This window comes from Dromiciops gliroides, chromosome 5 (assembly GCF_019393635.1).
Source record: "Dromiciops gliroides isolate mDroGli1 chromosome 5, mDroGli1.pri, whole genome shotgun sequence".
NCBI classification, from domain to species: Eukaryota; Metazoa; Chordata; class Mammalia; order Microbiotheria; family Microbiotheriidae; genus Dromiciops; species Dromiciops gliroides.
The window spans coordinates 278,101,803-278,123,937 of record NC_057865.1 but is presented as its reverse complement, the minus strand read 5'-3'; the positions used below and the strand labels follow the sequence as shown (position 1 = coordinate 278,123,937).

General features: G+C 38.0%; 1 protein-coding gene across 1 annotated transcript in view; it reads left to right on the top strand.

The window, feature by feature from the left end:
- The window catches only part of LOC122729040 (sodium-coupled monocarboxylate transporter 1-like), a 72,405-nt gene that overhangs the window by 30,178 nt on the left and 20,092 nt on the right, over positions 1-22,135 (top strand). Inside the window, exons 7-11 of the mRNA XM_043967707.1 lie at positions 9,634-9,763; positions 10,499-10,587; positions 15,105-15,217; positions 17,718-17,785; positions 20,116-20,202. Of these exons, the coding sequence (XP_043823642.1) occupies positions 9,634-9,763; positions 10,499-10,587; positions 15,105-15,217; positions 17,718-17,785; positions 20,116-20,202 (487 nt within the window). The remainder of the gene's footprint in view (positions 1-9,633; positions 9,764-10,498; positions 10,588-15,104; positions 15,218-17,717; positions 17,786-20,115; positions 20,203-22,135) is intronic.

Below are 22,135 nucleotides of genomic sequence, written 5' to 3'. Positions count from 1 at the left end.
AGACAAGTTATTTAAACCCTTTTTGTCTTTTCCTTTGTAAAATAATACTTGGGTTACTAGGGATAATATTGCTTGCAATGTACCCATTTTCTTTTTTTCTTTTTTTTTTTTTTGCGGGGCAATGGGGGTTAAGTGACTTGCCTAGGGTCACACAACTGGTAAGTGTCAAGTGTCTGAGTCCGGATTTGAACTCAGGTACTCCTGAATCCAGGGCCGGTGCTTTATCCACTGCGCCACCTAGCCGCCCCCAATGTACCCATTTTCTGATGTGAAAGATCTAATGAAACAGTGTTTGTTAACTATAAAGGCAGTCAAACGTTTATTAAGTAAGCACTTTAGTCTGTGTTAGGCGCTGGGGGATAGACAAAAAAGTCCCTGTTCTCAAGGAATTTAGATCTACTGGATACACAGTGTAATCATAAGTAAGTATATACACAGTAATTGAAATTTAGTGAACTACAGTGTAAGGAGGGAGGGAGGAGTCCACAAGCAGTTGAAGGGATTAGGAAAGGCTTTGTATATGAGGTTGTCCTTAAATAGAATCCTGAAGGCAGTGATATTCTGTGAGGTACATAAGAAGCAGTACATTCCAGGTATGGGGAACAGCCAATGCAAAGGCCTGTAGGTGGGAGATAGAGTGCTGTGGGAGGAATAGAGAGAAGGCTAGTTTGGCTTAACTGTAAAATGCAAGAGTGGAATTAATGAATAATAAATAAGGTTGGAATGACAGATTATGGCCAGGTTATAAAGAACTGTACAAGCCATAGTTTATGTTTGGGGAGTCTCTGGAACTTACTGAATTAGGAGAGTGATGGAGTCACAGCTGCTAGCTTACTGGGCTTGGAGTCAGGAAGATCCGATTTCAAATCCTACTTCAGACCACCTGGAGTCACCTCTGGGTTTAAGAAAAATCACCATAGCAGATCAGTGGAGGATGTCAGATTATTACCACAAAGTAATATTTCAAGTTGAGAGCTCACTTTTCTTTCTCTCTTTGTCTCTGTCTCTCAGCGTTATGGCATTGGTATGGATATTCCCATCACAAATGCATGTCATCATTGCTGGATCATTTATTAGCATTTATCAAGGGCCTACTATGTGCCAGGCACTGAACTAATTACTGGACATACAAAAAGAGGCAAAAGATAGTCCCTGCCCTCAAGGAGCTTATAATCTCGTGGAGGAAACCAGAAGCAAAAAAATAGACTAAAAACTTTTCTAGTTTTGTAGTGCCTTCTAGACCTTTTTCTCCACTAGTGTGGCCTTTAAGGACTCAATTATTTCTATGCTGCTTATACTTGGGCACCAACGGTGTAGGATTTTAGTGTTGTAGTAGCTTTTTAAATGTGTGTTTTAAGGATTATTTGGCTATTCATTTCTGTTCAAGGCAGATAGAGAATAAAGATAGTATTATGTTGGTCTCACCCCTGAAGCAAGCCAGCAGCAAGACCCTATTCAGGGGTGAGGCAAACAGGGAGGCCTTGCCCCCAGTACAAGTCAGCAAGGAGGCTTCCCCCTCACTCTCCGCTGCAAGCCAGCAGCAAGGTCCTGAACCCAGGAAGCCTGGGACAGAGTAGAAACAGAATCAACTTTTTAATAAAAGTACAAAGTTACAAAATAGGTAGAAAAAATGAGCCTGATCTTAGAAAGTTATTATGAAAGGAGAGAATCAAGGCACAAACTTAAAAGAGGACAACGTTGTCAAAATGGCTACATGCAAAGCATCAAAGTAAAATGTAAATTAGTCTTAGGCCCTAAAAAAAACTCCTGGAAGAACTAAAAAAGGATTTAAAAAAGCAACTAAGAGAAATAGAAGAAAAATTGGGAGAAATGAGAATGATGCAAGAAAACCATGAAAAAAGTGAACAGCTTGGTAAAGGAAGCACAAAAGAGTGGAAAAACTACATAAAAGTTCACCAAAGAAAACAACTTTTTAAAAAATAGAACTGGCCAAATGGAAAAGGAGGTCTAAAAGCTCACTAAAGAAAATGGTTTCTTAAAAATTAGAATTGGGCTACTGGAAGCTTGATCAGTAGTGAAGCAAGGATGCCCATTATCACCACTCTTACTCAGTTTTGTACTAGCAGTGTTAGCTATAGCAATAAGAGAAGAAAAAAAGAAATTGAAGGAATTGGAGTAGGCAACAAAGAAACAAAACTATCACTCTTTGCAGATATGATGGTATACTTAAAGAATCCTAGAGAATCAACTTAAAAACTACTTTTGAAAGAATTAACTTTAACAAAGTTATAGGATATAAAATAAACCTACATAAATCATCAACATTTTTATATATAACCAGCAAAGTCCATTAGCAAGCCATAGAGAAATTCCGTTTAAATTAACTTTACACAATATAAAATACTTGGGAGTCTATCTGCCAAGACAAACCCAGAAACACTATGTATACGATTACAAAAGACTTCTCACACAAAGAAAGTCAGATGCAAACATATTAAAAAGATTAATTACTGATGAGTATGCTCAGACAATATAGTAAAAATGTTATTTCTACCTAATCTTCTTGTTCGTTGTCATACTAGTCAAACTACCAAAAATTATTTTGTAGAGCTTGAAAAAAATGACAAAATTCGTCTGGAAGGACAAAAAGTCAAGAATATCAAAGGGACTTATTAAAAAAATATGAAGAAAGATGACCTAGCCATACCTGATTTCAAAATGTATCATAACATGGTAATCTTCAAAACAATCTAGTATTAGCTAAGAAATAGTGGTAGATCAGTGGATCAAGTACACAATACACAATAAAAATGACCATTGTACTCTAGTGTCTGATAAACCCAAATATCCAACCAAGCTTTTGGGACAAAAAGTCATTATTTGACAAAAACTGCTGGGAAAACTAGAAAGCAATATGACAGAAACCAGGTATAGACAAACACTTTATACCATATACCAAGATAAGGTCAAAATGGTGCATCACTTCTACATAAAGGGTAATCTAAGCAAATTAGGAGAACATGAATTAGTTTATCTGTTAGTGGATACAGGAAGAATATAGGACCAAAGAAGTTACACTGAGCATTTACAAAATGTAAAATGGATAATTTTGATGATATTAAATTAAAATTTTTTTGTACAAACAAAACCAATGCTATCAAAATTGAAAGGAGAGCAGAAAATTGGGGAAAATTTTTTATAGCAATTTATCTCTATCTAAAGGCTTCCTTTTTCAAATATATTGAGCAGTGTCAAATTTACAAGAATACAAGTCATTCTGTTGAAAAATGGTCAAGGCATATGAACAAGCAGTTTTCACAAGAAATCAAAGCTATCTATAGTCATGAAAAAATGCTTCAAATCACTATTGATTAGAGAAGTTAAAATTAAAACAACTCTAAGGTACCTATCAGATTTGACTAATATTATAGAGAAGGAAAATGATAAATATTGGAGGGGATGTGGGAAAACTGGGACACTAATGAAGAGTTGATGGAGTTGTGAACTGAGCCAAGCATTCTGGAGAGCAATTTGGAACTATGCCAAAAGGGCTATTAAACTTTACATACCCTTCAGTCCAGGAATGTTACTACAAAGTCTATACCCCAAGGAGATCAAAGCAAAGGGAAAAGAATATATTTGTACTAAGATATTTAGAGCAGCTCATTTAGTAGTGCCAAAGAATTAGAAATTGAGGGGATGCCCATCAATTGGGGAATAGCTAAACAAGTTGTATTATGTTATTGTGATGAAATACTATCGTACCATAAGAATTGAGGAGGGGGCTGGTTTCAGAAAAACCTGGGAAGACTTACATGAATTGATGCAAAATGAAGTGAAGAGAATCGGGAGACTATTGTACTCAGTTACAGAAATATTGTATGATGAACAATTGTGAATGACTTAGCTAGTCTCAGCAATACAGTGATCCAGTACAGTCCTTGCTCTCTTATTCTAATGGGAGAGTCAGCAGATATGGATGGCGTCAATTGCAAGTCAAAAGGAAAAGTTTTGCCACAGGCCAGGGGAGTGTAGAACATGTCTCTCCTTAAATCGTAACACATGGGACCCCATGAAGCTTGGAACAGTGCAACCTGGAAGCAGTGCCCCACTTTAAGAAGGAGTTAAAAGGAGGCAGCTAGATGGTGCAGTGGATAGAGCACCGGCCCTGGAGTCAGGAGTACCGGAGTTCAAATCTGGCCTCAGACATTTGACACTTACTAGCTGTGTGACCCTGGGCAAGTCACTTAACCCCAATTGCCTCACCAAAAACCAAAACGGAACCAAACAAGAAGGAGTTAAAAGTCAAATGGAAAAGTTTCTTGGTCTTAAAGGAGCAGTAGCAAAGGAGATAAAGGTCATGCTTCTTTGAAATAATTTCCACTGATAAAATCTTACCAGTTTCTGATGTTAAATGATTGACAGTGCCAAGGATTTTAGTGGCAAGGTTTGTTTTCTGGGTCTTCAGTAGCTGTGGTGATAGTTTCCTTATTGGTGGTGGGGGGTTCCTTCTCCATAATAGCAGAGGGTACTGGGTTTGGAAGTATGGCCGTTCCCAATGCTCTTGAGTTCAGGGTCCAGGGCTATCTCCATTGAAAGAGTGATCGTGTTTGAGGTGATGGTGGTGGTTTGATTTACTTGGTCTATGCTGCCATCTCTTGTTTCTCCCTCAGACTACCTTGTCTCATCAGCCTGGCTGGCTTGCCTATTCTATGTAATGTAACTTGACATGCATAAATTCTTATAGCTGTTAAGTAATACCTGTTAAGATGATAATACCTTACCTAGGAAGGTGACATATTTAGGTAAAATTTCATCCATAACACTTTAACACATGAATTTATTAGCTTAGCAGGCAGTAGAGCAGGACTCTGAGAAAATGGAACAAAAGATAGGCCCCTGAGTTTGATGAATATGTTAAGTTCCCATAGCATGCACTTGATCCCAGTGAGCGTACTCAAGAAGGAGTTTGATATTAGGACAATAGTATTGAGAGCTGAGAGAGATCTTACAAATGATCTGAACTAGCCCCTTTAGATTACAAATGAGGCCTAAAGACTTGCCCCAGTCACATGGGTTGTAAATCATGAAGCTGCCAGAATTGGAAACCAACAACCTCTAATTTCAAGTGTACTCCTTGTATGCCATTGCGCCACTTTGCCTATGGAGCAAGTAGGCAATATGTGCCTGGGAGGAGAGGACCCAAAGGGGAAATGTATCAAAAGGAACTGGCAAGGAAGGCGAACTCATAAACCTCATTATGGGCTTAATTATATGGGAAACTGGTCCAGAGTATATCTGTCTGTTTAAGAAAAAACAGACTATGTGAAGAAATTGTTTTATTTTTTATGAATAAATTCAATGAACAGGAAAGACAGAACTAGATTTCCTTTTATGTTTTATAGGAGCTAGTGGAAAGAAATTTGTTACAAGAGCTCAGCAACTTATTTGAGTAGTAATGATGCTGTTAAGAACAATGGGCGGGGCAGCTAGATGGCGCAGTGGATAGAGCACCGGCCCTGGATTCAGGAGTACCTGGGTTCAAATCCGGCCTCAGACACTTAACACTTACTAGCTGTGTGACCTTGGGCAAGTCACTTAACCCCAATTGCCTCAAAAAAAAAAAAAAGAACAATGGGCATAACTTGTACATATAACTCTTCCTCATTTCCCCAGGACATAAATTATTTGTACCTCAGGGGGGTTTTCTTTGAAAATTTCTGATGTCTTCTTGGAAAAGCTAGGTTAATTGGATGAGGCATAATTATTACTTTTACTTTCTGATACTAATGCAATATGGAAGATTAATTAGCAATTTATTAACTTGTATACATTTCCTCTTCTTTTAATCATAAAAGTATTTTATTATTTTACAGTTACATGTAAAGATAATTTTCAACATTTTCATGAATTTGTGGTTCCAAATTTTTCTCCCTCTGTTCCTTTTCTCCCCCTCTCCCCGAGACAGAAAGCAATCTGATAAAGGTTATATATGTACAATCACATTAAACATATTTCTGGATGATGAGTGAGATGAGCAGAACCAGGAGAACACTGTACACAGTATCATCAACATTATGTGTTGATCAACTGTGATGGACTTGATTCTTCTCAGCAATACAATGTTACAAGATAGTTCTAAAGGACTCGATGTAAAATGCTCTCCAAATCCAGAAAAAAAAAGAACTGTGAAATATGGATTCAGATTGAACCATACTATTTCTTTTGTTTTTGGTGCTATTGTTTTTCTTTTTTGAGGTATTTCCTTTTTGCTCTGATTCTTCTTTCACAGCAAGACTAATACAGAAATATGTTTAATGTGATTATACATATATAACCTATATCAGATTACTTGCTGTCTTGGGGAGGGGGGAGGGATGGAAGAAAATTTGAAACTAGAAATCTTATAAAAAGAAATGTTGAAAACTATATATGTAACTGGAAAATAATAAAATACTTTTATAATCCATAGTTCTTTTTTCTGGATGTGAGAACATTTTCCATCATGAGTTCTTTGGAATTGTCTTAGATCATTGTATTGCTGAGAAGAGCTAAGTCTATCATAGTTGATCCTCACGCAGTGTTTCTGTTACTGTATACAATGTTCTAGTTCTGCTCACTTCACTTGGCATCAGTACATTTAAGTCTTTCCAGGTTTTTCTGAAATTTGCCTGCTCATCATTTCTTATAGCACAATGGTATTCCATTCCATTTATATATCACAACTTGTTCAGCCATTCCCCAGTTGATGGGCATTCCCTCGATTTCCAATTCTTTTCCACCACAAAGAGAGCTGCTATAAATATTTTTTACATGTGGATCCCTTTCCCTTTTTTTATGATCTCTTTGGGAAAAAGACCTAGTATTAGTATTACTGGGTCAAAGGGTATGCACAGTCCCATAGCCCTTTGGGTATAGTTCCAAATTGCTCTCCAGAATGGCTAGATCAGTTCACAATTCCACCAACAATATATTAGTGTTTCAATTTTTCCACAGCTTCTCCAGCACTTACTATTTTCCTTTGTTGTCGTATTAGCCAATCTGATAGGTGTGAAGTGGTACCTCACAGTTGTTTTAATTTGTATTTCTCTAATCAATAGTGATCTAGAGCATTTTTTCATATGGCAATAGATAGCTTTAATTTCTTCTTCTGAAAACGGCCTGTTCATATCCTTTGACCATTTCTCAATTGGGGAATGACTTGGATTCTTATAAATTTGATTTAGTTCCCTATATATTTTAGAAGGCCTTTATCAGAAACACTGTCTGTAAAAATTGTTTCCCAGCTTTTTGCTTCCCTTCTAATTTTGGATGCATTGCTTCTGTTTGTACAAAACCTTTTTAATTCAATGTAATCAAAATCTTCCATTTTGCATTTGATAATATTCTCTCGTTTGGTGATAAATTCTTCTCTCCATAGATCTGAGAGGTAAACAATTTCTTCCTCTCCTAATTTACTTAAGGCATCATCCTTTATGTCTAAATCATGTACCCACTGTGGAAATTTATTTTGATTTGGGGACCCTACCTTTGGGCTGAGATTAGAAAGCCTTAAGCCCTCAGGGTATCTTCTGTGTGGGAGGTGCTGGTGCCCCTCCCCCTCTGCTTCAGCTGAGCCAAAAAGCCCCGTGCGCAGTACAAGACGCCGGGTCAGACAGCTGGGAGGGAGCCCCAGCTCCCTCTGCCCTGAGCGGATCTATCCCAGAGATCCCAGATAGCCTGTGCTGAGGCACGTGATGCTCAAGCGTCCCTCCAGCCCCAGCCGCAGCCCTGGCTGACAGATTGGCTTGGGGTCTGTGGGGGTGCAAAAAGCCCTGAGATTTGAGTGGAGAAAAGGAAAATATATATGGACCTGGGAGTTAGAAGGAAGGGAGGCCGAAGGCCTAGGAGGAAGAGGGGACTGACAAGATTACGGGAGAAGGATGCAGGCTAAAGGACTAGAGCAAGAGGCAGATGTACGAGCTTGGGAGAGGCCAGAAGATTAGGAGAACAGAAGGACACTGGAGCACTAGCAGAACGGAAGGAGAGGTCGGTGAGAGGGAAACACAGGGGTTCAGCGGTGGCGGTAAGGAGAGGACAGTTGCAGAGGGGTTTACGAAGTGAAAGGGGCTCGGAGTTAGAATAAAAGTGAAAGTACCCTAAGGCAAGAGGTGGCTAAGGCCCTTATTGTATTAAAAAAAGTACCAGTGCTTTCAGGTGGAAAGGCCAGAAAGCAGTCAGGTTGTACATTTTATTTCCCTGTATTCTTAATTTAAAATTGTATCTCATAAATAAACTCTGCTTTGATTATTTAGGTAAGTGGCTTCTTAATCTTTTGCTTATCAATTTTGGGAATGGAGCAGTGTGGTGGAACTTTATAAACGTCCCATATTAAGTTAAATGCAGTCAGATAGCCAGTCAGTCAAAAGTCCCCAGATTAGTCACTCAGTTAGATTAGTCTCCCCAAATTAGGCCAGTAAGTCAAAATATTTTCACAACATTTTGATCTTATTTTAGTATATGGTGTAAGATGTTGGTCTATACCTAGTTTCTGCCATACAATCTTCCAGTTTTCCCATACATTTCCTCTTTTAATAGCATATTAAGCTAATAAAATATGCATTGGCCAAGTATTTTGTCAGTCAGAAATCACTTTAAGCATTCCTACTATGTGCCACGCACACTGTGGTAAGTGCTAGAAATCTTAGAAAAAGAAAAGACAGCCTTCTGTCTTCAAGGAGCTTACAATTGAATGGGGAAAGACAATAAATAAAGGGAAGCTGAAAAGCAGAGGTGGTGATGATGGCCAAGACTGAGGAGAGGAAATAAAGAGATGGCTGGACTTTGGACCATCCTCAAATGGAAATTCTGGGAGGAGAATTTCAGAGAGAGGTGGATGTATTTATGAGAATGTGAAATCATTTAAAATTTTTATTCTTGATCCCTGCTGGATTGAAGTTATTGACCCTATGCAAACCTGTGTGGAAGTGCTTAAGAAAGTGGCTCAAGCAATTAATGACTTCACAGGGTGGACTGAAGGACACCCTGGGACTTAGAAGAATGCTTGATTCAGCCTTTGTTCTGTTGAGTAAATTTATATAATTTAGTCTTAGGCCATTCAGTTGAGTGATTTTTAAAAATCTGGGTTGTGATACCTTAGGCTAGAATCCCTTTTGGTAGATTCATTATGGCATCTGATTGGGTCCCAGACCAGATAGCTGCTGTTACAAAACTGAATTTGATGACAATGCCCCCAACCAAAGGATAAAAAGAATATGTTTATATTCTCTAGTTAACAATGTTTGATCATATAGATGTAGTTTTATTGGCCATATATATGTATATATATACACATATAAATATATATAATCAGTACAGCTTCTTAAAGCAATGAGAGCACACAAGGAAATTCTGAGAATTAGAGGAATGTTAAGAGGAAAAAAATGACCACATAATTTATTAACAAAAGTAAAAGCTGTCCTTTGAAAAGACTAACAAAATGTGCACCAAATACATCCTTATTTGGGTTAAGTGATAAGTGGAAAATGAGGGAAAAAAGGGAAATTATAAAGAACAGGGAATTTTATTGACAACCATGTAAGGTTTATAAACAATATAATATTGATACATACCTGATGTATTTCCTTTATTCTGTTGAGTAGTAATCATTTAACTTTTTGCTTATATCTTTAGAGCACTTTATTTAAATCTTTTGGGACTCTGGATAATTCTTACCTGTGCAGTTTTCTGTGGCTTGTCATTATACTCAGTGTATCGTAACTGTGATCCTTGGACATCACACAAAATTTCAGCACCAGATCAGGTTTAGTATTCAAACTTATAATTCTATTGTCGAATCATTCAGTAAGGAACAATATGACATAGTGGGAAACAGATATCAGTTGTAGAAAGTAGAAAAAAATTCCCCACATTTAGAACTTTCAGGTGTACATTAATGTTGGTTTAGGGGAAAAGAAAACAGTTTTAGATTTACATGAGTTGAATATATTTTTATTGTTATTATTTATTGTACGCCATCTGTATCTTGATTTCATTCCAGTTAAGCAGTAGAAAAATGAACATTTTTAATATCCCTAGTCCCTGGACACAATGAAGGAATATAGCTAGGAAATCTTAAAATTAAAAGTTAAAATCAATTTTTAGACGCCAAGTAAATTTAAGACTTAATCATTCAACAAGTTTTTATTAAGTACCTATTATGTGCCAAGTACTTGCTAGGTGTGGGGGATGCGAGTACAAAGAATGAGACAATTCCTACTTCCCATGAGTTTATGTTTTAAAGAGGACAAGAATATAGACATATGGTCATTACATATTCACCACCTAGCTGACTAAATGATATTAAGAAGCAATTAACTCAGTGGATAGAGCACCAGCCCTGGATTCAGGAGGACCTGAGTTCAAATCCAGCCTCAGACACTTAACACTTACTAGCTGTGTGACCCCGGGCAAGTCACTTAACCGCAATTGCCTCACTAAAAAAAAAAAAAAAAAAAGAAGAAGCAATTAACTTTTGTCCTTTTTTTTCCCCCCCCAGCTCATGCCTTATCTAGCAGTGGAGATTCTAAGTGATCATCCAGGACTTCCAGGACTTTTTGTGGCATGTGCTTATAGTGGAACATTGAGGTAGTGTTTTATAGGAGCCTTCAAATTTCATTAAGGAAAAATTCTGGCACTGGTCAGATTGTACAATTATTTTAATAATTTATTATGTTCAGTGTAACTTTATGGTTTTCTAATGTTTTAGGGTTTAAAGAGATCTTAGAAATATTGATTCTCCTTACCGTGTGACCATGGACAATAATAATAACTCCCATTTATATTATACTTCTTCAAGGTTTTCAAATTATTTTTTTCACAATAACTTCATGCGGTAGGTATTCTAAGTATATCCATTTTACAGATGCAGAAACTGAGTCTTAAACAGGTTAAGAGACATGCTTATGGTCACAGTGTCAAAGGCAAGAATTAAAGGAAGTTTTCTGCTTACACTAAAAGTCCTTCACTTTTCCCATGATACCACATAGTGCCTCTTAAATTCTCTGGACCACAAGTTCCTCATCTTTAGAGGTTTGGGTTAGATGATCTTTATTTCTATCCCTCCGTCTAATTCTGTGGTACTGGTGTTCAACAGCCTTGGCTGGAGATTGAATGGAAACGTGGGAGTTCTCCAAGAGGAGACAGCTAAAGATGAGGAAATGGATAAGATCACCAAGGGGGAGACTGGGAGAAGTGAAAAAAGAAGGGGGCTACCATATGTGGGGGGAACACTGCCTTTGGCACTCTCATGTTCACCAGGACCTCATTCCATTAATCTTTTCATTTCCATTCTTTTCTTCTCAAGTCTCCTCTGAGATATAACAAAGAAGCCAATTAAGGAAAAAAAAAAACAACAGACCTCTCTTTAACTGAATTACCCCTTACTTGGTCTTCTGTAATCACCAGTCTTCTTGAATGATGAGTTTGTATTCATCACTTCCATTCTTTTAGCACATGCTCTCATGAAGAACTCTCATGATGATGATAATCTTAATAGCTGGTATTTATATAGCTCCTACTATGTGCCAGGCATTGTGCTAATAAACATTTTATAGGTAGGATCTCCTTTGATCCTCGAAGTGACTGCTTATGACATTTTCCTCACAATAACCCTGATTATAGCTAGTTTTTCTGTTTTATAGATGAGAAAAATATCTCATATAGCCTGAATCCACATCTTCTTGATTCAGGCCTTTACTCTTTCTACGATACCATGCTCCCCACTTTTCTTCATGTCTTTCCAATCTATCTTTCATTCCTATTACTGGTACAGAAAGTACTCTTCAAAAACCCTTGGGCCTAATTGCTCTATCTACCAAACATTCCTCAAGTCCTTGTCCTCTTAGACATATCATTAGCATTTCACACTATTAGCTACTTTATTCTTGTTTCTTGGTATCCCAAATGTCTTTTTTTGGGGTGGGGGGAGGGAAGACAATGAGAGTTAAGTGACTTGCCCAGGGTCACACAGCTAGTAAGTGTCAAGGGTCTGAGGCTGGATTTTAACTCCGGTCCTCCTGAATCCAGGACTGGTGCTTTATCCACTGTGCCACCTAGCTAACCCCCAAAAGTCTTAATAAAGTTGAAACTAAGTTGAAACTATTGAAACTAAGACTTTTTTGTTTCCGTTTGATTTCTGTGATACCATACTATTCTGGTTATCACTGTCCTGTCTCCTGTTAGTATATTGGTATAGCCTCCTTTTCCTGCTCTCTTAATGGAAGCTCCCGGAGGGTCAGGGATCAGCATTTTGATCTTTGTGCCCTCAGTTCCTGGAACACCAGGAGGACTGTCACTGTGTCAAAGACTAGGGGACAGCTTAGTCATTTTTACAGCATAGTTCCAAATTACACTCCAGATCGGTCAGACCAATTCACAGCTCTCCTGATCATGTAGTTCTGTCTTCCCACACCTCTGTAACATTCATTCTTTTCAGCTTTTAGCATCTTTGGCGCTGTGCTAGATACAAAGTAAAGCCTCACACTTTTTTTTGTTGTTGTTGTTTTTTTGTTTTTTTGGTGAGGCAATTGGGGTCAAGTGACTTGCCCAGGGTCACACAGCTAGTAAGTGTTAAGTGTCTGAGGCCGGATTTGAACTCAGGTACTCCTGACTCCAGGGCCAGTGCTCTATCCACTTCGCCACCTAGCTGCCCCTAGCCTCACACTTTTAATGTGCATTTCTCTTGTTTGTGATTGGTAGCACTCTTAATTTTCCTGTTGACAATTCGCATTTTTCCTTCTAGAAGTTATTCATTGGAAGGATCCTTGGTCTCATCCATTTGTGCATAGCATGTATTTCCCCTGTGTAACACACCTAACAGACATTTTTTGCTGTGAAGGTTTTCCTCAATCAACAGTTTTTCTTTTTCTTTTAGTTACATTGGTTTTATTAATGAAAAAGCTTTTATGCTTTATTAAAATAAATGATCTATCTTATCTATTGAAACTTCTATACATTGTTTGATTAGGATATTTTCCTCAAACCAATGATGTGAAATAAATTTTCTTTAAAAAATGTATAATGTTACTTTTTATATTAAGGTCACTTCTCTATTTGGAACTTATTTTGATAAATAGTCTAATATGTTGATCTAAAACTCATTTTGGCTGAACTGTTTTGCAGTTTTCCTAATAGTCTTGTTGAATAGGAAGTCATTCCCCAAGTAACTGATGTTTTAGGTTTATTTAATACTGACTTTCCAAATTTGATACTTTCTGGTTATTTCTTATCTATTTTGTTCCATATATCTACTCTTCTATATCCTGATCAGTACCAAATAGTTTTATTTTATTTTTGGTCACTTAGTCATGTTTGACTGTGACCCCATTAAGGGTTTTCTTGGCAAAGATATTGAAGTGGTTTGCTATTTCCTTCTACAGATCATTTGACAGATGAGTAAACTGAAACAAACAGGTTTAAGTGTCTTGCCCAGGGTCACACAGCTATTAAGTGTTGGAGGTCAGATTTGAACTCAGTTCCTCCTGACTCCAGGGTTGGTCTTCCATCCACTGTGTCACCTAGCTGATCCAGTTTTTAATGCTCACTATTTTATAATATAGCATGAATTCTGGAAGTATTTTTCCTTCATTCCTACTTTGCCCCCATGATTTCCCTTTTGTGACTTCAAATGAATCTTGTAATTTTCTCTTGTTAATCTGTTGGCTGTTTGATTGGTGTGACTCAATCTATAAATTAATTTATATAATGTCATTTTTATTGTTTTGGCACAGCTCAGTGAGTATTTGCTTCTGACACTACCAGCCCCTTGGGGCCAGCCTTCAGCACTTCCGGTCTGGACTGTTGGAGTAGCTGATATTGGATTCACCTGCTTCCAGTCTCTTCCCACTGTGGTCTAATCTCTTCCTGTGGCTCCTTGTTGCCTCAAGCATCAAATGCAAAATCCTCTACTCAAAGCTCACAGCATTTCCGAATCTGGCTCCCTGCTACCTTTTCAGTCTCCTTAGGCATTACTCCCTGCCTCTTAGTCCTTGTTTCAGTGACCCTGGTCCTCTCTCTGCTCCATGCATTCTCTCTGGATGTCCTGATGCCTGGAATGCTCTCCTTTTTCTGCTCTGATTAATGACCTCCCTGGCTTCCTTGAAGTTCCAACTAAAATCCCACCTTCTACAGGAAGCCTTCCCCAGCCCCTCATCTTCCAGTGCCTTCCCTCTGTTAATCATTTCCTATTTATCCTTTATATAGTTTGCCTTGCATACATATTGTTTGCTTATTGTTTCCTCCAATTGATTGTGAACTCCTTGAGGGCAGGGACTGTCTTATGCCTTTATATCTCTAGCATTTAGCACAGTACCTGGAACATAGTAGGTACTTAATATTATTTTACCAACTGACTGACAATGGTGCCAGGTCAAATGGGCACAAAGTATTTATTTTAAGGTAGTGGATTGTTGAGGTGGCTGATTGTAAGATCTTAAGTCTTTCTTTACCATGTTGGTATTATATAAATGGTTCTGGTCCTGTTCATTTCACTCAGCATTGGTTGATGTAAGGCTTTCTAGGTTTTTCTGAAATCTACCTGCTCATCATTTCTTACAGCACAATAATATTCTGTTACATTCATATACCACAACTTGTTTAGTCATTCCCCAGTTGATGGGCATTCCCTCAATTTCCAGTTCTTTGCCACTGCAAAAGGAGCAGCTATAAATATTTTTGTACAGCTGTAATCATTTTTAAACAACTATTTACGTGTTATTTTTGCCTTGAGCTGTGACGTAGTGGATAAAGAACTGTCCCTGGGGCCAGGAAGGTCTGGGATCAAGGCTGGCTTGTGATACTTATGTCCCTGTGACCCTTAGCCGCTTAGTGTTCTAGGCAGTTCTCTAAGACTGTGTTAGAAAAGGTGCTCACCTGTATTGATAGAAGGAATCAACTCATCTGGGAGCTACCTGTACTTTTGAAAGTACAGGTCCAGTCCCTGTTTCTATAAGATAGGTCATCAGGGGCAATTTATTAGCTATTGATGAATTAGCAATTAATGAATATGTTGAGGATGTTGATTTTTTTGTTGTTTTCTCCTTTTTAGACATTAATTCTTTATGATTTCAGTTAACCTTATGTTTTTAATTCTTTTATTCCCATAGCACCGTATCCTCCAGTATCAATGCTTTAGCTGCTGTAACTGTAGAAGATCTCATCAAACCTCATTTAAATTCACCTTCCCAAAAGACTCTTTCTTTATTTTCCAAAGGAACAAGTAAGTATACACTGAGTATTTTACAGTTCTCACATTATTTCATGGAGATTGGGCTGAGATAATGGAAAATTTTTATCCCTAGAGGGGTAGCACTGTTTCAGCAGTAAATTTTGAGGAAAACAAGATCCCTTTTTGGACAAAAGTGAAACCACTTAGTCACCAGTCACCCTGATTCTTCTAAGTTTAACTGCTGTTTCAGCTTATAGTATAGGAACAAGGGATGCTTTTTGCCACTTTCAGTGACTTGGTTTACTAATTTCAGGGTGCTCTGATATATAAATTAAAGAAATAAAAATACAATATATTAATATTATTGAAATGTCTCTGATTACCTACTATGTAGGTCTCTTAGGAACCGAGGACCCTTTATATTCAATATAATGCTACTTGTTCCTTTAGGGCTGTACCCTAATGAGATTCTAAAAAAAGACTGGGGGGGAGTGGGAATCTAATTTCTTGCCTTATGCAAGGGCACAGTGTGGACTGACTGACTGAAAAGGCATTTACACAAAGCAGGTGAGAGACCACAGCAAGCGTGACCCAGCTCCTGTTCTCAGCTGGGGATAGCACATATAAGGGAGGGGTGCGGTCAAGACAGTTTTGGTCTGGGAGGTCACATACATGGTAACTGAAGCCAGATGGCTATCCATGGTAACATCTTTTCCAATAGTATTGGCTTCATTCCCTAGTTCTCAGTTAGTGGAGTGTTTGTGTTAGCAGGGCAGATGGTACTATGTTGAGATGTTTGGGGCCAGCTTGATATAGTTGATTAGATGAATTTGGACTCTCACACAGTCAGGAAATCTCAGAGACCCAAAGCTGAATAGATTAATTCTTTCCAGGGATGAGGGAGATGGTTGGTTTCTGGTCTGAAGGTTGCTGACATGAGATGTTCCCAAGCTAGCAGGAAGCCACACGTGATGTTGTTATAAGACCTTTTGTCTGCATGTTGGATTTCTTCATTTCACTCTATATAGGCTGTCTCACAGTTGAAGACTTTGAGATTGGGGCAAAATATGTTTGTAGAACCATGGAAGTTAATGCAGAGGAGGATCCTTTTATTTATATGGCTTTCATGTATATTAGTGTGCTACTTGATGAGTTTGGGCTTTTGAAAACCAAAGTGCTTATGCTGGCTTGGAAAATGGATGACATTGAAACAAACTGGGTATGGGACCCCCTTTTCAGTGCATTGTTTCTCTGAACAGACAACAGGACAAATTTTCATAGTGCCTGAGACCTTCATGTGAGCCTTAGTTTGGAAAACATTGCCAAATGGGTTATGAACAGAGCCACCGAGTACCTTAATGAGGGGTCAGCGATCTTACTCTGGAAATTTTTCCACAGAAATTGCTGTAGTTCCCATGAGATCCTGACACCTTTGTAGAATTTGTGTGACTCCATTTTTTCTTGAACAGAATTTGGGAATGATTTGATATGAACAGCCAAATAAACATTTCCCAACTGTTAATTAAATCCACATTTATTATGATACGATTTTTAACAAAGACTTCACTGTTTATGTTTTGGATAGTTTCTATCAGGACGCTATGTTTCCTTTTCAGTGGTAACCACTGCTATACCCACATTGATGTTAGTGTGTTGGCAATAGACTGTTTCGTTATTTGGTTCAGAATGTGTTTTTAGCCCAGTTTTGAAGGTATATAGCTTGTTCATTGTCCATACAATCTATACTAGATGGCAAGACAGACTTTGATGGCTCTACTAGAGGAGTATGTATGACCCATTATTTTGTCTGTCAATGGTTTTATGTGGGAGAAGCTGGTGGTTGAGTAGATAGAGTACTGAACCTGAACTCAGGAAGAATTGAGTTCAGTTCCAGCCTCTGACACTTTCCAGCTGTGCAACCCTGGGCAAGTCACTTAACCTCTGTTTGCCTGCCAAAAGGCTCCAGTGAAGAAGGAAATGGCAAATCGCTCTAGTATCTTTGCCAAGAAAATGCAGTGGACTGTTGTGTTCCCATGAAGAGTCAGATGGGACTGAATAACTGAACAACAACAACACTGGGCAGGTTATTTCTATTTTGTAGTGTAAAATGATAAATTTTAATTTTGACAGTAACTCTGGTAAATTGAACCTATAAACATAAATTTCCTTCAAGATTGGATTAAGAAGCAGTTTTTATGGGGCAGCTAGGTGGTGCAGTGGATAGAGCACCGGCCCTGGATTCAGGAGGACCTGAGTTCAAATATGGCCTCAGACACTTAATACTTACTAGCTGTGTGACCCTGGGCAAGTCACTTAACCCCAATTGCCTCACTAAAAAAAAAAAAAAAAAAGAAAAGAAGCAGTTTTTATGATTCTTAAAGACTCATTGAAAAGGCTATTGCCACGTGTGCTACACTGATAGCTATGTTCATTTTTCACCACAGAGTTTCTATTTAATTTGTCATAGAAAGATAGTATACATTTAGTTAGTTGAGAGTCTTCAACTGGCTTGTCATTTAACATTTTATTTTCTTTTAACATGTTCATCTAGGTCTGTTCTATGGAATACTTTGCATTGGGATGGCTGCTTTGGCATCATTGATGGGAAGTCTATTACAGGTAACATACATTTGTAGTTCTATAGAAGAACTAGTGTTAGGTAGATATAATTAACTGAATTTTAAACCTGGATTATATTTCAAAATTCTAGCTTCTAGCTGCACTCATAACTGAAAAGTATTGTGGTAAGTAGAAGGCCTTCCCAAGAATACTCTTTAATTTAGAAATGGTAAAAAAAGAGGATTTGTGGAGCAATTCCCTGCAGTAGGTCTATGGACTATGATCTGGGACTGGCCTTTTATGTCATTTTCTAGCTATGTAGCAGCAGTAAAAAATATTTATTAAATACCTAATAATGTGTGGGATCTTGTTAGCTTCTTACAGTTGGAACAACATAGGCCAGCTCATTTTTTCTAGAAGCTAACACCTGACAAAACATCAACATATACATATTTAAAAAGGACACGTTAAACTAATATGTAAATAGAGCATAGGATATAGCAGCTCTTTTTATGATGGGAAAGAATTGGAAATTGAGGGGATGCTCATCAATTGGGAAATGACTCAATAAGTGGCATATGACTATGATGGAGTACCATTGTGATATAGGAAATAAAGAACGGGGGGTCATTTCAGAAAAAAAAAACGTAGCAAGATGTATATGAACGGATGCAAAGTGAAGTGAAAAGTATCAGGTGAACATTGTGTATAGTAATAGCAATGTTGTAATAATAATCAACTGTGAAAGACTGTATACATGATCCAAGATAATTCCAAAGGACTCATGATAAAAAAATGCTCTTCACTTCCAGATGGAGAACTAATGAACTCTGAGTACAAGTTGAATTATAATTTTCTTTTCTCTATTTTTGTTTTTGTGATATAGTTAATATGAGAATAATTTTTGCATTATTTCACATGTATATCATCATCTTGCTTACCGTCTCAGTGGGTAGGGGAGAGGTGGGAGAGAATTTGGTAAACTCACCTAAAAAAGAAAAAAGTAATAAAAACTACTTTGATATTGTAAGATATTTATGAATTTTTAATCTTTCATTTTTATTAGAATGAAAAATACTCAACTTTGTATTCTTGAAGTGATCTGGAGCTTTGGCGATTTATTTTCATAGGAAAATATCAATGTGTTGTAGACTATTAGAATATTGCTGCCAAAACCTTAAAGTAGTAGGTAAATGTGTTTAATTTTTTAAAATATGAAACTATTTTTTATCTTCATAGTAATAATTTCACATTTATGTAGGACTTTAAAGTTTTCAAAGCATTTTTGTGATAACATTTGGAAACCATAATTTCCCATTGATTATGGAATATATAAATAAAGGGTGACATATTACTGCACTGTAAAATTATGAATATGAAAAATTAAGAGTATAATGAGAATGTAAGATAATGCAAAGTGAAGTAAGCAGAACCAGTTTAACAATATACAAAATGAATTAGAGTCATGTGGGAAAAAACACAATACAATGAAATTAAATGCTCTGTTATTATAAAGATCAACCTTGGTTGTAGAGAACAGCCTTTGTAAAAGGGGAGCTGGGAAAACATGAATATGGAATCTTGCACGTACTGTCAGGTCTGGTTGATGAGTTGGCTGAGTGCTGAACTGATTTTTTCTTCTGTGTTAAAAAAGGTAAAGCTTCCTGAATGCGCCTGATAGATTTTAGGATAGTTTAAAAAAAATAATGGGGGGCAGCTAGGTGGCGCACTGGATAAGGCACCAGCCTTGGATTCAGGAGGACCTGAGTTCAAACCCAGCCTCAGATACTTACTAGCTGTGTGACCCTGGGCAAGTCACTTAACCCCCATTGCCCCATAAAAAAAAACCCAAACCAAAACCAAAACAAAACAAAAAAAAAACCAAACCCCCCCAAAAATAATGGTGGTTAATAGTTCTGCTGGGTCCATATTCAGAAAAGACTTCAAAAAAGCTTTAAGAAGCAAAGGGTATAAAAATTTTAAAATAAAAACTTAAACGATCAATATTTAAATTGTAATGTATGTATATAGTGAAACAGAATTACAATGTAAAACAGTGAATATGAGTTCAGAGAATAGGAAAACATACATGAAATGATTAGTGAAATAAGCACAAACAGGAAGAAAATATCTATAATTACTACAGATTGAAAAGATATGCCAACTGGCTTAAACATTTTGCCAGTGTTGGTTAATCTTGTGTCCTTAATTTCAAAGATGGAAATGAAGACAATGGATCTGTGGCTTTCCACTGTTTAATTAGGTGTAATCATTTTTATAAGTTTCATGTGAAAATTTGTATATGAATTTGTCTCACAAAGAGAATTCTTTGGGACTTTTTACCTGGAGTCTGTAAAATAGCTGATCTGTGATTTTTGTTCTGGTCCTAGGCAGCACTCAGCATATTTGGCATGATTGGAGGGCCTCTCTTGGGCTTGTTTACTCTGGGAATTTTAAACCCTTTTGCCAATTCACTTGTAAGTATTGAAATAAGCACATTCCGCTTTTACCATGACCACATTTTTAAGTATTGGCCTTCTGCGAGGTCATCTGACTTGGAGTAGAAAATAGAGGAAATTCCCAAATAATAGATGAAAATTCTTAACACTTTGGGAAAACATTTAGGGAAGAACTGACAGTACTTTGGCCTCATGTCTTTGTGGTTTCTTCATGGAGTCTATTTAAATAGACTTGTCTTTAATGTTTTACACATCCTTTCCTACATTTCTTCTCAGGAAATTGTTATTCAGTGTACTATATTAAAAAGGAAAGCAAGGCAACAGTAAGCATTCATTAAGAGCAATGATAGGAGTTCTGAGGAGGCAGAGTCTCTTTGTGAAACTCTCATCCCAATTGGTTAATTGGGTAGAAATTATAAGGACAAATTATTGGCTAAATATAGAGAAAATGGACTTCCAATCAAGATGGTGGATCGAGGCAGGAACTTGCCTGAGCCTTCCCAAATTCCCCTCCAAACAACCTTGAAAAATGCCTCAGAACCAATTTTGGATTGGAAAAGCATCTTACTGGCCCAGGACACCTTGGAGGGTCAGCAGGAAAGGTGTGTCACTGGGGTGGGAGGAGTGTGTGGTTGGCATGCAAGTCAGCCGCAGGCTGCACCCTAGGGCTAGGGCCAGCATCAAGGCCACAGTCCCCAAGGCAAGATACCAGCAAGGCCATGCCCTCAGTGCAAACCATCCATCCCCATCCCTGGGGCAGGCTAGCAGCAAGGCCCCCTCTACCTTACCACATATCAACCAGTGGCAAGGTCTTGCCACCAGAGCAGGCCAGTGGCAAAGTGCCCCCCCATCCCTGGGGTAGATAAGCAGTGAGACCCTGCACCTGAGGCAGACTGACAGCAAGGCCTCCACCCCTCACCCCCAGAGCATGCCAGCACTGAGATCTGCCCCAACCCTGAGGCTTGCCAGCAGGGAGCTCCCTCCTCAAGTGCTCACCAGCAGCTTTCACTCCCTTCCCCCCAAGGCCTGGTGTAAGCCAGCAGAATAGCCCTGAACCCTGATACAAGAATCTTGGCACAGTGCCCTCTATACTTCAGAAGCAGAGCACAACTTTTACATAAAATACAAAGTAAACAAAAAATGGGCAGAAAAATGAGCAAAAAACTAAAAAAAAGAACCTGACCAAACGAAGTTATTATGGTGACAGAAAGGATCAAGGCATAAGAGGACAACAAAATCAAATTGGCTACATTGCCCAAAAAGAACTCATGAAAGAGCTCAAAATTTTTTTTAAAAGTAAATGAGGGGTTGGTGGAGCTGTGAACTGATTCATCCATTCTGGAGAGCAATTGGGAATTATGCCCAAAGGGCGATAAAGCTGTGCATACCCTTTGACCCCGCAATACCACTTTTGGGTCTTTTCCCCAAAGAAATCATGGAAAGGGGAAAGGGACCCACATGTATAAAAATATTTATAGCTGCTCTTTATGTGGTGGCAAGGAATTGGAAGTTGAGGGGATGCCCATCAATTGGGGAATGGCTGGACAAGTTGTGGTATATGAATATGATGGAATACTATTGTGCTGTAAGAAATGATGAGCAGGAGGAGTTCAGAGAAACCTGGAGGCTCTTGCATGGGCTGATGATGAGTGAGATGAGCAGAACCAGAAGAACATTGTACACAGTGTCATCAACATTGAGTGTTGATCTACTGTGATGGACTATATTCTTCTCACCAGTGCAGTGGTACAGAAGAGTTCCAGGGAACTCATGATAGAAGAGGATCTCCAAATCCAGGGAGAAAAAAAACTGTGGAGTATAGATGCTGAATAAACCATACTATTTCTTTTGTTTTTAGTGCTGATGTTTTTCTATTTTGAGGTTTTTCCGTCATTGCTCTGATTTTTCTCTTATAACGTGATTAATGCAGAAATATGTTTAATGTTCGTGT